Source organism: Palaemon carinicauda, chromosome 2 (assembly GCF_036898095.1).
Source record: "Palaemon carinicauda isolate YSFRI2023 chromosome 2, ASM3689809v2, whole genome shotgun sequence".
NCBI classification, from domain to species: domain Eukaryota; kingdom Metazoa; phylum Arthropoda; class Malacostraca; order Decapoda; family Palaemonidae; genus Palaemon; species Palaemon carinicauda.
In genome coordinates this window covers 117,409,987-117,423,194 of record NC_090726.1, presented here as the reverse complement: position 1 = coordinate 117,423,194, position 13,208 = coordinate 117,409,987, and the positions used below count along the sequence as shown (strand labels likewise).

General features: G+C 39.8%; 1 protein-coding gene across 2 annotated transcripts in view; it reads right to left on the bottom strand.

The window, feature by feature from the left end:
* Positions 1–13,208, bottom strand: part of Hem (Nck associated protein 1 Hem) — a 616,888-nt gene that overhangs the window by 258,789 nt on the left and 344,891 nt on the right. For both annotated transcript variants that reach the window (XM_068351161.1, XM_068351170.1), the window contains exon 8: positions 12,159–12,297. In XM_068351161.1, coding sequence (XP_068207262.1) covers positions 12,159–12,297 — 139 coding nt within the window. The remainder of the gene's footprint in view (positions 1–12,158; positions 12,298–13,208) is intronic.

Sequence of the window (13,208 nt, the reverse complement as noted above, 5' to 3'; positions counted from 1 at the left end):
GCTGGTCTGCTATTGGTCGGCGTCACAGCGTCACTAAGATGCCGATACGCTATTGGCCGAAATCCCTCCTACAATGCCTGAGAGAGATGCTGCCTCTCTCTCTCTTTGTTAATCGCACGCTCAGTTCAGAATCTCATGTGCGTTTCGTGAAGACTTGATCTCATGTGAGTGCTAGCGATAAATTATTTTTTGTGCATTTTAGTGCTTAATTCCAACTTTAATTCATTAGCCATGGGTCCCAAGATTGCTAGTGATGTTAAAGGGAAAAGTAAGAAGATGATTACTATGGAAACGAAGCTGGAAATAATAAAGAAATACGAAGAAGGCATGCGCATGGGGCTTGTTGTCGATGAGGCTGACGTCCATAACCTTATCGAGGAGCACAGGGAGGAGCTTACGACTTAAGACTTAGTTGGAGGCAATGCAGTTGACCATCATTCAAGAAGAACACAGCTCTAGGGTGTGGCGAGGACGGGGGGAGACTGAAGAAACGACATTGGCTGAAATAAGTGAAGCTATCGGTTGGTATGAAAACCTTACGAAATTCATTGAAAAAAAACACCCAGAAAAACTTCTCACAGGTCGTCTTCTGGAGAGTGTTAATGACAAGTGTATGAGTCATTTTAGAAATATTTGAGGAGTCGTCAGAAACAGGCTTCTTAGGATAGATATTTCTCCAAAAGAGAAGTGTCAGAAAGCAAAGATGATATAAGTGATTCTATTAAAAAGGCTAAAAAAAGAGTAATTTTTCAAGTTCGGAAAAAAAAAATCATAAAAAATTCAAAAGACAAAAATAATAAAAAAAAGCATTTTTAATCATAAGTGTTTAATAGTACTGTAAGAATAAATTTATTTATTAAGTGTACATAACATAATTAGCATTGATACGTTCTTATATCTGCCGTCTCCTGCCTCCTCTGCCTCCACCCACTACCAGCTCAAGTCACGTCACTCCAAAGGTAAATAAAATTTAGTTTTTCCTTTACAGTACAATATATAATTTTTATTTATAATGTTATTTAATTATATATTGTACAGTACATGTATAAATATATTGTAGTACAGTGCTTACTATACTATTTTGTTACTAACTTTTAATATGTATATAAAATTTTGATGTTTTTACCTGGGGTTTTGCACGCACTAACTATTCTATTGCCCGCCATACGACATTTTCACCATACGATACCAACTACGGAACGGATTAATGTCGTATGGTGGGGGTCTACTGTACTTATTCGCAGAGCGGATCCTGACCGCTCACCCGCAGGTCACGATCCAAGGAAAGTTGCTTCTTTGTTGAACTTCTTCCAACACAGGGGCTTTGGAAGACTCGGCTCATACACTGGGTGAAGATCATCCAGAATCTTTTACAGACACTATACGAAGCAAGTACAGTGAACCCTTGCTACTTCGCGGTTCGACCATCACGGATTCACCACTTCGCGGGTTTTTTCCATAACCCATATATATATACACATATCGCGGATTTTCCGGAAATTTCGAAAATACCGCGATATCTGAAGACCCCAAATACGATATTTCGTTACTTGTAATTCCATTAATACTGTAATTAGTAATATCTGCTCTTACTGATTGTTCATTGCATTACATATGATATATAATTCAGCACAGAAAGAAATAAAACACGAAAAGAGAATGTGATCATACGATAATTCAGTACTGTATACAGTACATAGTAAAATTAAATCGAACATGAAACGCAAATCAGATGCAGTCATACCATATTAGAATGGTGTAAGGCTGCTGATGGCTACTACTGTACTACAAATGTAATGGATGTGCTCCTTTTCCATGAATCTTTTGTATGTATATGTACGTAGTACTGCATCCAATAATATTCTTTGTTGCAAAAATCACATTTCGAATAAGCGTACGAGAGAGAGAGAGAGAGATAGAGAGAGAGAGAGAGAGAGACATCCTACAAAAGAATAAAATAGCATACGTAAAGCTATTATTATTATTGTTATTATTATTATTATTGTTGTTGTTGTTAATAAAATTATTATTGTTATTATTATTATCATTATTATTATTATTACTGTATTATTATCATTATTTATTATTATTATTAATACTGTACGTACAGTATACGCGGGGTATCTTGTACTTTGAGTTGGTAACCTACGCATCATATAAGACGGGTTGTGATTGGTTCAAGCGCTGATAGATGACGAATCAGAACTCAAGTTTTGTTATCTAGCCTGTGATTGGTGTTTTGCCCGCATCTCCAGCTTCCAGCCTCTGTTCGCGGCCACTTTCTCTTACGCCGTATCGCTGAGTAGACGTTCTCAAGTTTGTGAACTTTAATCTGTGCTGTGTGCGACTGTTTTAAGTTGAACTTTCTGTTAAATCCTACTGTACAATGGCTCCCAAGCGTTCTGCTTCTACTAAGGCTGGTAGTGAGCCTAAACGCCACCGAAGGATGATGACGATTGCTGAGAAGGTGACGCTTCTCGATATGTTGAAAGACGGTAGAAGCTACGCGGGCCGCAGCGCGCCAATTTGGAATCAACGAATCCATTGTTCGCTATATCAAGAAGGACGAGGCGAACATTAGAAAGACGGCTGCAATCACTTTTAGCAGATCAGCAAAGCGAGTCGTTACCACGCGTAATAAAACGATCGTACGCATGGAAGGTGCTTTAGCTGTGTGGATTGCCAACTGCCGGAAGAAGAACATAGCTTTGGATACGAACACCATCCGAACAAAGACTTTGAGCTTGTATGAGAATTTTGCTGCAAAGGAACCTCAAGACGACGACGGCAACCATGCTGAAGAAGATGATGATGCAGATGAACCTCAACCAGGGACATCCACTGATTCCCAGCCTCAGAAACAACGTTTTTTCCGCCAGCAAAGGATGGTTCGCGAAGTTTCAGAAACGCTTCGCCCTGAAAAGCGTTTCCCTGCATGGCGAGGCTGCTTCGGCTGACACTGCCGCTGCTGAAACTTACGTGAACCAGACGCTCAAGAATATTATCGCCGAAGGTGGATACAAGCCGGAACAAGTGTTTAATATGGATGAGACCGGCTTGTTTTGGAAGAGAATGCCGTCGCGAACTTTCCTGTTCAAAGAGGAAGCCAAAGCCTCTGGCTTTAAAGCATTCAAGGATCGCGTTACCCTCGTGATGTGTGGCAATGCTGCTGGATTTTTGCTAAAGCCGGGGCTTATTTATAAGTCGAAAAATCCTCGCGCTTTGAAAACTAAGAATAAGAATCTCCTTCCCGTGTACTGGATGCATAATCCAAAAGCATGGATTACAAAGATGCTGACCTCCAACTGGTTCCACCAGTGTTTCATCCCGCAAGTCAATGAATATCTCGTAGAGAAGGGCTTGCCATTCAAGATCCTTCTCCTTATGGATAACGCTGGTGGACACGCAACTGACCTGTTGCGTGAGGGCGTTCAGGTTGAGTTCCTGCCACCCAACACCACGTCATTAATTCAACCGATGGACCAGGGAGTTATCAGGGTGTTCAAGGCCCTCTACACGAAGAATACCTTGGCGGACCTCGTTGCGTGTGTGGATGCTGCCCAAGATGATGAGGATGAAGATTTTAACTTGAAGGCGTACTGGCGGCAGTACACCATAGCCACGTGCCTGAAGAATATTCAGAAGGCACTGCAAGAGATGAAACCTGCAACTGTGAATGCGAGCTGGAAGAAGTTGTGGCCCCAGATTGTTTACGACGACGAGGGATTTACACCTGCTGAGATTCAACACTCTGCAATACGGAAATCTGTGCAGTTGGCTGCCATAATTGGAGGTGACGGGTTTGGCGACATGACGACTGAAGACGTCGACGAGTTGTTGGACTGCCATTCCCAGCCGCTAACTGACGCAGACCTAGAAGACCTGACGAAATCGGCAAGCGAAGAAGAGAGTGAAACCCAGGAAGAGACCCGAAAAAATGTCGAAGAAACGGGCTTAACACTAGAACGGCTTGCCAAGGTCTGCAACCATATAAAGGAGGTGAAAGAAATGTTGCAAGAGTGGGACGAGGATATGGTTCGGTCTATGCAATTCTCCAACAAGGTCGATGACATCATGACTCCCTACAGGATGCTCTTAGATCGAAAAAAGAAGCAGCGGCAGCAACTTCCGATCACAATGTTCTTCCAGCCTCGAATAAAAGAGCCAGTTCCTCCTGCTAGTACGCCTTCGGAAGAAATTGAAGAAGTTGAAGAGGTGTCCCAGGAAAAGACACCTCCGTCTGAAGAGACGTAAAATACTATCATTGGCTGCACAGTAGAAGACATCATCAGCTTCATCATCATCATTTCTACTGTGCAGCAAATTCATCGCCATCATCATTCAAGTATTTCTTGAACTTCTTTTGTGGTTAGTACAGTAACAATCTTTATTTTTTACTTTAATATTCTAACATTTTAATATTTGTGCCTGTTTTATAGTTTAGTACTGTATGCATTAAGTTAAAGGGAAGGTTTTAAAAGTCTACATGTTGTAACCTATCATATTTTTTTGTTTAAAATTTACATTTACAGTACGTACGTAAAACAATCTCACAAAATCAATCAATCAATCAATCAATCAATCAATCAATCTCTCTCTCTCTCTCTCTCTCTCTCTCTCTCTCTCTCTCTCTCTCTCTCTCTCCTCTCTCTCTCTCTCTCGTAAATTGTTTTCCTGCTTTGCTAAGTACAATATGTACTGTATGATTTTATATAGATACGGTAAATTATATTTGTAATAACATATTTTGTAAATGCTTTTACTGTAAATATCATTATTTATCACTTTCATCATGCGCGTTAAATGCCTTCTTTGTTCTGAGCGTGGTTGTTTACTGAGCGTACAGTACTTTATGATGCCGTCGTTTCAGGCGGCGTCATAAAGAAAAACATTTCATTTGGAAGTCCTAAGAAAAATTAAGTAAAACATTGGTAATAACAAAATCAACATACTGTACTGTATAATCAATATAATCGATGCAAAAACTAACCTATACATATATGTGTACACTAAATGAGTTTGTTTCTTCATTATGATCAGAGATGAACGTAAACAAAACATTGGTTGCCATTTTTTATCGTGCTTTTTAGCGTGTTTAGGAAACGCATGATATAAAATCACCTTTAATATTTGTGCCTGTTTTAGTTTAGGGTACTGTAGTACATGCATTAAGTGCTCTGTACATTAAAGGGTAGTTTGTTAACAGTACTACGTACAAGGGAAGGTTTTAAAAGTCTGAATATACATGTTAAATAAAAAGGTAAATATGGTGTCACTACTTCGCGGATTTTCACCTATCGCGGCCGGGTCTGGAACCTATCTACCGCGATAAACGAGGGTTCACTGTACATGAAATAAAACATGTTGTGGTGGCGGCGGGTAGTGTTATAAACCCCATCGTCTATCGCTGCGATGAACAGTGAACAGCTTTGGGGCTTTCCAGCGCATCGGGTGCAGGGGTATATTTACCCTCGAGTACAAATCACAACAATAATTAACACACTGCATATTTGACCAATAACACCAGTGCCGAGTGAACGTTGCGTCATGGTGTTCATGCATTCCCAAAATCTGTACAAATCAGTCAGATTTGGTTTCACATCTCCATTGAGTGGCATCATTTCGATGAAATTACATATTTTATCGAAAAGAGAAAATATGGACCCTGATGAGTTTTCAATGCTAGATCAGGTTCATACCCTATTGTAACTACATTTAATAATCTAGTTGCAAGGTAGAAATACTAAACGTATTTGCGTCTTATTGCTGCTATCTCAGTTACAGATGAATAAAATGTACTAGAGTTTTAATTTAACCTTAGAAGGGCCCAACTTGAAATCAGAGTACAGATTTCCAAGGTATGAGAAAGGTAATCTCTAGTTATTACCTTCCGTCCCTACGGAAAATCAAGCCTTGAATCTTTATTGTCGATGTCGACACTTTCCTAGAGGGGCAGGAAGCCATAAGCCAGTTCCAAGCTTCGTGGAAATGACAGATAACAGTAATGTCATATACAGGTCTAAGAGACCAGATAAGGACCACATTCAAGGTAGATGAGCACTTATACAAACTCACAGATATAGTATTTTCAAGTTAATTCTCTGGTATGCTTCCATCAGGACAACATGGCCGAGCCCAAAATCCAGATTTTGAGCAAAGCGAAAAATCTATTTTTTGGTGAGATAGCCATGTCGTACTGATGGACCCACCATTTTTTCTTGATGACCCCACCAGAAACTACTCTATCTGCGGATATTCCCGCTTAAATGCAACAAAGGAATGGCGGCCGGTGGTAGTACGGAGAGGAGGTCCACCGGGTACCTAGATAACGGCTCCCCTCTCGTTCGCCACTCTTGGCCCTCAAAGAGTTGGATCTATTCAGGGTGAAGATTGCTATGTCGTATCTAAAAAATACGTCCCCTGATATTATGCGACATCCTTTAAGTTATATTACGGATGAATCGCGCCAGGAGTTAGAATTCTGGAAACCTTCGGTTTATTTCTCTGGGAGAATCACTGTAGCAAATATCCCTTAGAAAGGCTACCTAAAGGAACCTTCCATCAAGACAACATGGCTATCTCACCCAAAAATAGATTTTTCTCTTTGCTCAAAATCCGTTTTATAAGTTCAAGTTACTACTGTGCTTAATTTAATGAACTGTAATTCTAATGTGGCCTTTTGTGTCTTCCCCACATGTGCATTGATGTTGTGTGGTAACGCCACCAGCCACCTCATCAAGCCTTGCTTCATTTACAAGTCAGCAAGGCCCTGTGCACTTCAACATCTTAACCTAACTTTGTTGCCTGTGCATTGGATGCACAATAAGAAGGCATGGACGACCTAGGAACTCTTCCAAAACTGGTTCCAATACTGCTTCTTGCCGAGGTCAAGAACTACCTTGAGAAGAAGGGCCTGGAGTTCAAGGTTCTCCTCACCCTCGGCTACTCTCCTGGACACCCATCCAGCGTTGGTGTGACGGAGCTTAATGTTAAAGTGGTGTTCTTTCCTCCGAACACCAGTTCCCTGATCCAGCCTATGGACCAGGGGGTAATCAAGAACTTCAAGGCCCACTACAGCCAGCGTGTAATGGCGCAACTCCAAAATTCCACAGACAATGACCCTGACCTCAATGTGATGGAGTCCTGGAAGAGATTCACGATAGCAGACTGTCTTTCTGTTGTCCAGGAGTCCTTCCAGGATGTTAAACCAGAGACTGTCAATGCCTGCTGGAAACGTCTGTGGCCAGGGTGCGTTAAGGATTTCGGAGGCTTCACGCCTGACGAAGCCTTCAACCAGACGCTGATGAAGCTCGTCAGTTTGGCAAAGGAAGTCGAAGCTGAAGGCTTCCAGGAAGTTTCTGAAGATGACATTTTGGAGTTGTTGGAAGGTAATGACTAGTTGTCTGAGGAGGACCTTGCGAACCTAGTCCAGTCAACTGGCGAGGAAGAGCAGGAGGCGCCCAGTGATGTCAGTAAGGAGGAAGAGGGCATCACCCTTGAGAAGTTGGCGGAGATGTCAAGAATATTAGAAGAATTGAAACAGAGGGCATACAATATGGACCATTCATTGGTGCGCTCTCCGAAGTTCAAGCGTGCGATGGATGAGGGTTTCGCCAGCTACAAGAGCATGTTGGACGACATGAAAAGGTTAGCGAAGCAGCTTCCCATCACGATGTTTTTAACCCCGTCCATCGAAACCGCCTCCACTAACCCATGAGAGTCAACCATAGACAGCACCACCAACGACGGAATCTCCTGCCTCTAACATCCCTCCTCCGGCAACCCCACCTCCAGTCAACGAGTGACGGTGATGACATAGACGACATTCCTCCCCTTGAATGGCAGGATATTTTTTTTACACTTTTCATTTAACATTTCCTTTGTACTGCAATGTATTTAATTATTTTTCATTTACAGTACAATAATACAAGATATAATCTCATTTAAGTGCATACTGTACTGTACGGTACATTTCCTTTAAGTATTAATTAACTTAGAATTAAGATTGAGGTATTCCATTTTAATTCTATTTCTTATTACTGTGTACTGTACACTAATCATTTTTAAATCTATCCTTACAGCAGTGATAACTCGTCCACGTAGATGTGTCATGCCATGCAGTTAGTCCCTTCATCGTTCATATCATTCATTAACTGCACGGCATATGGATCCACCTCACCCCCTGGCGTTTTGGCCAAATATTTTTCATTAAGTACATGTACAGTGCTGTGCTGTTAAGAGTACTGTAATGTACATAGTTACTGTAATACATGTAGATATTATACATACTGGCACGGTTCTTTACATACCGTCAACATATTTCTTTACAAGAGAACGGTACAGTAAGTACTTTCGTATTTTTTGATATTGTACAGTACGTTTAATAAGAAGCCTCTTGTAACACAATTACTAATGAATACTGTTTTTTTTTTCACAGCTACTGTAAATACTGAATGTAACTACTGTTACCTATGCCGTTTACAAAGACGACGTGAGTTGCTTCGATATTCCGGTGCAGAACTTCATACGAAAATGGTGAGAATACGCTAGAGTTACAGTAGTCTTTGTATTAAATTTACTGTGCCGTATACTTTCATGAAGTATTTTATGGTTTTTTTTTTATATTTCACTTCATGTTTATATGTTCTAATTTACTTTATATTTCTCTAAAGATGTAAATACTGTAAACATACAGTAGGTTAGTACGAAAAATGTCTGAACTGGGCAAGAGATGACGCTTAGAGTTGCACCATGCTTCAATGTTTCTGCGCAGAACTTTGGTGAGTTTATTAAAATACTTTTGCTGTTCTGTAGAGTATATATAAAGTACTTAGTATTATAATCTTAAATTGAAATGCACTTCATTCAATTTTTTTTTTAACTTACCTGTATCAGTTAACACAATATATATGAATGAGAGAGAGAGAGAGAGAGAGAGAGAGAGAGAGAGAGAGAGAGAGAGAGAGAGAGAGAGAGAGAGAGAGAGAGAGAGAGAGAGAGAGAGAGAGTGTGTGTGTTTTGCTACAAAACTTCATTTTATTTTGAGATGGTTTGATAATTTATTAAAATGTAACATTTTTATACAGTGTAGGAAAGCTTTTTTTTTACTGTACAGTACAGTACTGTTCAGTATTGTGTACAGGACTGAACAGTACTGTAACTAATCTTTATTTTTTCCACAGAACATTGCCATCAAATACATACGTAGATGTGTATTTACAGCCCAGCCACCGGAGGTACCAACAGTAACCCATCACAGGTACCAACAGTAACAGTACTGCCCAAGAGACGTTTTACAGCACAGTTTTCAAGAACTTTGTAACTGTGGTTAGTAGCACTCAACACTTTTGCAACTACAGTACTGTATTATATTTATTGTACTGTACAGAATTAGTATACTGTAAATGTAAATTTGAAAATAGAAAATACTATTTCTACACAAATATATGGTTTTTTATTAACTTACTTACAGTATTGTACAGTATGTATTTATGCATTTTGATTACTGCAGTAATATAAATGTTACATACGTACATGTAGCCTATGTGTGTGGGGAGTTGTCAATTGTACATGTGTGTATATGTGCTGTACACTCTACATATGAATATAAACTGGTATAAACCAAATAAAAACAATATTAGAAAGTATTTACTGTGTTAATCATCAGCTTGGCCACCTGCTTGAGGTAAGGGGCAGTGACTTTTTAGGTTAGGGGCTAGCCCTCCTTAGTGTAACATTTATTCGCGATTTTTCGCTTATAGCGACTGTGTCTGTAACGTAACCCTCCCAATAACCAGGACTGACTGTAAATGATTCCTGGACTGTAATCTGCAATAAAATGTGGCTTTATTACGAAGTTCTTACTTTCAAGACAGACTCTAGCGGCTAACGGAGGTGTGGGCAAAGGAGGAGGGTGGGAGGGAGGAAAAGAATTGGACAGTGCACCTACGGTATTTACACTATTCCTTACACTACGTATCGTAACACTTAAACCTGAAATAAACTAAACTGAACTTAGCTTACTGAATTTTGAAAAATCTTTATTCTTTTCCATTTTCTAATTTAAAAAAAAAAAAATTTTTTTACTGTTCTTCACTTGTCTTAGCTCTTTTTGTCTCACTTTCACTCTCACTTTCTACAGGGCTTTTAAAAAAAATACCTATCCAAGAAGCTTTTTTTTCTGTCTCCCTTTCAAAATGTTGCAAAAATGAGTCAAGCAAGTGTCGTTGAAAAGAGTCGAGTCACGACCACTAGTCAATTTATCAGGGTGTCTCTTTTCAAAAAAATCTGACACATCCTGCAACTTAGCCAGCACTTCCTTAAACTCCCTTGAAGAAAGAAGTTCCTCTGCTTTAACCACCTCCTCGCTACTGAGCTCTTGCAACACCTTCATCTGTTGCATTGTCTAGAGCTCGATTAACTCCTCAGTTGTGAGATCTTCTTGATGCTCCTAAACAAGGTCGTTGACATCTACCTCATCAAACTCCAGTCCCATGAACTTTCAGAGAGACAGTCTCTTCCAACTCAATGGGTTTGGGGTCAGGCTCCATATCAAGCCCTTGGAAATCCCTTTAAGCTACAGAATCTGGCCACAATTTTTACCAAAGCTGAATTCAAGCTTCTTCGCGTTACATCCTACCCTGCTTCATCAATAATTTTTAAACAATGCAAAATTCATGAAGGGTGAGTTTTGTGTTATGTGATATCAAAGCATTTTTTAACAAATGCTTGGTGTACAACTTCTTGAAATTTGAAATGACCCATTGGTCCATGGGGTGGAGGAGTGGAGTGGTGTTGGGTGGGAGACAGAGTACCTTGATGAACTTGAATTCATCGAGAATTTCATCTTCACAACCTGGAGGGTGGCCAGGGGCATTGTCTAAAATGAGAAGACATTTCAATGGTAGTTTTTCCTACATCAAATACTTCATGATTGCCGGACCAAAGACCAGATTTACCCATTCTATGAAGAAATGCCTCCTAACCCATGCCTTTAAATTTGCTCGCCATATCAACTGAAGCCTTTCTTTTAAGATCTTATGACTATTGAAAGTATTTGGGTTTTCGAAGTTATATACCAGCAGTGGCTTGATCTTGCAGAAACAGCTGGCATTAGCACACAAGGCTAGAGTTAATCTATTTTTCAAGAGTTTATAGCTCGGCAGTTTCTTCTCTTCTGCTATAATGAATGTCCTCTGTGGCATCTTTTTCCAAATAAAACCAGTTTCATCACAGTTGAAGACTTGTTGGGCGATGTAACATTCCCTAGCAACAAGTGAGGCAAAACGTTCAGCGTATATTCAGCGGCTTTTACATCCAAACTCACAGCTTCCCCAATGCCTTACAACCGAGTGGATCCCAGTTCACTTTTAAAGTTATCAAACCACCCACGACTAGCTTTGGACGTCTCCACAAGCGTTGATGTCTCCCCACTCTCAGCTGCTTCCCTTTGCTTCAAATTTTCGTCGATTGTGCTGGCCTTCGCACAGATGATTATATCAGTCACACTATCTCCAGCCAACTGCTTTTCTTTAATCCACAACAACGGAAGCCTCTCCATCTCATCATTTATATCAGTCCATAACTTAGACAGGATGGTTAGGCCTTTGGAAGGCGTTGTGCATTTAATGGCATCCTTCTGTATGAAGATGGTACATATCGTCGATGTACTCCTCTCGTAATGGTGGGCCAACTCCCTCACACGCACACAACGCTCATGTTTTTCGATAATTTTATGTGTTTTTTCTTCTCACTGATAATGTTTCCACTTGATTTCTTTGGACCCATCACTTATTAGGATAAATGTCTACAAATATATGTTAAAATCAAGTAAATAATGCAAACAACACAGGCGATGCTCGGAGGTACGTAGAGCAGTCGGAGATAACGCGAAATGAACGAGTGATGCGGGCTTCGAAAGCTACCAGGTGCTCGGCCACCTAGCATCAGCATTTGTAAGCATACTCGTATCTCAAGTTTATGCACGACGTATCACAAATCAAAAATTTGCTCGGCAGTTCTCTCGTAGATAAATGCTTGTATGTTAGGATGCTCATATATCAAAGTATTACTGTAATTTGCAAATAAAATCAATAGGTAGTAAAAAGAAAGATTAGAAATTAATGATCTGATAAATACTCAAAATATTGTATACTCACTTCATCTCTGGCAAAGCTAAGACCCATAAAAACAAAGAGAGCCTTTGGTCCAAGAAGTCCTGGTTGGTCAGTCAAAATAAGAGCCAGCTCCTTAAGTGCAGTACGTAGATATTTCCTTCTTTCTCTGTGCATCAGTGGGCTGCAATGACAAAGAAATTTTAACGATTGAATCAAATAAATTACCACCAAAAAGATAGAGCAAAATCTGCAAGTTTTTAAGCAACTATTAACCATTCTTTCCAAAAACTATAAAACTCAAGAAGTAATTTGTATTTTTTCTAGATACACAATCCTGAGTTCTTTAAATACTGTACTATACAGGAGAATTCTTATTGACCAGAAACGGTTGTTAAAACATGGTAAAAGGTAGTAATTGCTGGAAAATAAGTGAGTGGTACGGTGACACCCAATCTCAAGATGTAAGCTATTCATTTTTCCATTTTACCACAGGACTACATATAGAGGGGCAGTTAAGATTGAGGACAACAAATAATCACTAAAATGACTTGTTTATACACTAAATAAAAATAAATTCTATAATTTTGTTTCTGAGCAAATGCAAACCAAAGTTCTCTAAAACAGGAGACTAGCTCATCGGTGGGAAGGTCTCTTTGAGTCCACTTCTAAGGTTAATTCTCTCCTGGTAATGTTATTTTCGTGGTACAGGAGAGGAGAGGAAAAATTATTCAAGTAACCTCAGTTACCTACACATGAAGGGATATTGAACTGTTAATGCCTAGGCCAATAAAAGAATTTTATAGGGGAAATCTTGAACTAATAATACAAAAGGGAGAATTTCTCGCCCTTAACAAAAGAGAAAGTTGAAGGTAGTGATCATGCCAACATGCCAATGGAAGCATGAAGCAGAGAGGAAACTATCACTATAATCCCCTCTCATTAAAGACAAAGGAAATCACTTCTTTCAACGCTAAGCTTAAAAGAAAGAATTCTTTGACACCTAACCTGCTGTATGCTTGACAGTCCAACGAGAACTATTCTTGGGCGCTGCCATGGAGGAAGGGAGAGAGGAAGGAAAAAGGGGGGAGCAGA